At 51.8% G+C, this 1,466-nt stretch overlaps 1 protein-coding gene across 2 annotated transcripts in view; it reads left to right on the top strand.

Annotated features, from left to right (window-relative positions):
- Positions 1-8: 8 nt before the first annotated feature.
- PDGFD (platelet derived growth factor D) overlaps positions 9-1,466 on the top strand; it is a 293,702-nt gene continuing 292,244 nt past the window's right edge. For both annotated transcript variants that reach the window (XM_006150078.3, XM_006150079.3), the window contains exon 1: positions 9-418. In XM_006150078.3, coding sequence (XP_006150140.1) covers positions 295-418 — 124 coding nt within the window. In that variant the 5' untranslated portion in view covers positions 9-294. The remainder of the gene's footprint in view (positions 419-1,466) is intronic.

Consider the following 1,466-nt stretch of genomic DNA (forward strand, 5'->3'; position numbering starts at 1 on the left):
GCCCTGCAGCCTGTGCTGCAGCAGCCGGCCACCGGAGGGGGCGAACAAACATCAACCTGTTGTTTGTCCCGTCACCATTTATCAACTCTCAGCACCACAAGGAAGTGCGGCACCCACACGCGCTCCGAAAGTTCAGCATGCAGGAAGTTTGGGGAGAGCTCGGCGACTAGCACAGCGGCCGGGCCAGCGCTGAGCGAGCCGGCGGGCCAGAGCGCAGGGCGGCGCGGCGTCGGTCCCGGGAGCGGAACCCGGCTTTTTCTTGGAGCGACGCTGTCCCTAGGTCGCGAATCCCAAATGCACCGGCTCGTCTTCGTCTACACGCTAGTCTGCGCAAACTTTTGCAGCTATCGGGGCACTTCTGCAACTCCGCAGAGCGCATCCATCAAAGCTTTGCGCCACGCCAACCTCAGGCGAGATGGTAAGACTCGGATTTTATGTTTTTACTTAAAAAGATCACGTTTGTGGTTTTAATTGTTCTGTCTGCGCCACCCCTACCCCCTACTTGAGTCTTGACTGTGAACCCGAGCTGAAAGCATTGTTGCGACGGGGTGGGGAGAGCGGTCTCTTGCCTGTACCCAGTCCTGACGACCCCGTCCTCTGGAAGGGGAATGAGGTATGTGGGACTCCTGCAGGGGAGTATGGGATGGGTCAGGTGGCTTATCTCTCTGCTGCTAGCGCTAGAGAAGTCACTTGATTTCCAGTGCTCTCTGACACCAAGATGCCATGCCTCATCTCGGAGTTGGAGAAAGTTGGCTGCGCCGCCTCTCGGTCAAGCTCTTAACCTTTTGGACTTGAAACTCAAGGACCGGGCATTTAATAGGTGGAAGAAATCAAGAGTGGCGTTCTCTGGGAGGTTTATTTTAATGTAATTTAATTAATGGGACAAGAATGATGTTTTTCAGTCCCGCAGTTGTATCAGGAACATAGCGACAATTTATATAGCATTTATTTTAGGAGAAGGGAGTGTGCAGCCTTTACTGCCATTTCTGTCCCCTAACTTACTTTCTGGTCAAAGTTCAGCATGGCGCAGAAAGTCTGAGATCAGGGCTCCTGGGGTTTCGTCTGTTTCACAGGGAAACCAGGCTTCTGCTGCTAAATTTCCTTCACAGAACGTTTTCCAATTGTTCGCTAGGAGCAAAGCTCCTGGAACAGCCCTCCTAAGCCAGGTCCCAGGCAGGCTTGTTTGTTTTCCTTTACTGTAGAGGACACCTGGGTCATTGGGTCCCACAGACTTTAAGTTGAGTTTATTTACTTTCTGGGGCCTCCACTGCGCTCTGAAGTTGATTTATTTTTCAATTCCCAACTGCAACAGAAGTTCCCAGCGATTTGCAGCTGTCTCTGCTATGCACCTGAATGACCCGAAGGTTTTTGTTTTTTTCTGCATCGCTATCTTCCTCTCCCACTTGCTTAAAGCCCTAACATATCCCACAAGGAGACCGCTAAACTATTCTCAATGGCTTCCTGCT

Source organism: Tupaia chinensis, unplaced genomic scaffold, assembly GCF_000334495.1.
Source record: "Tupaia chinensis unplaced genomic scaffold, TupChi_1.0 Scaffold000276_1, whole genome shotgun sequence".
Taxonomy (NCBI): domain Eukaryota; kingdom Metazoa; phylum Chordata; class Mammalia; order Scandentia; family Tupaiidae; genus Tupaia; species Tupaia belangeri.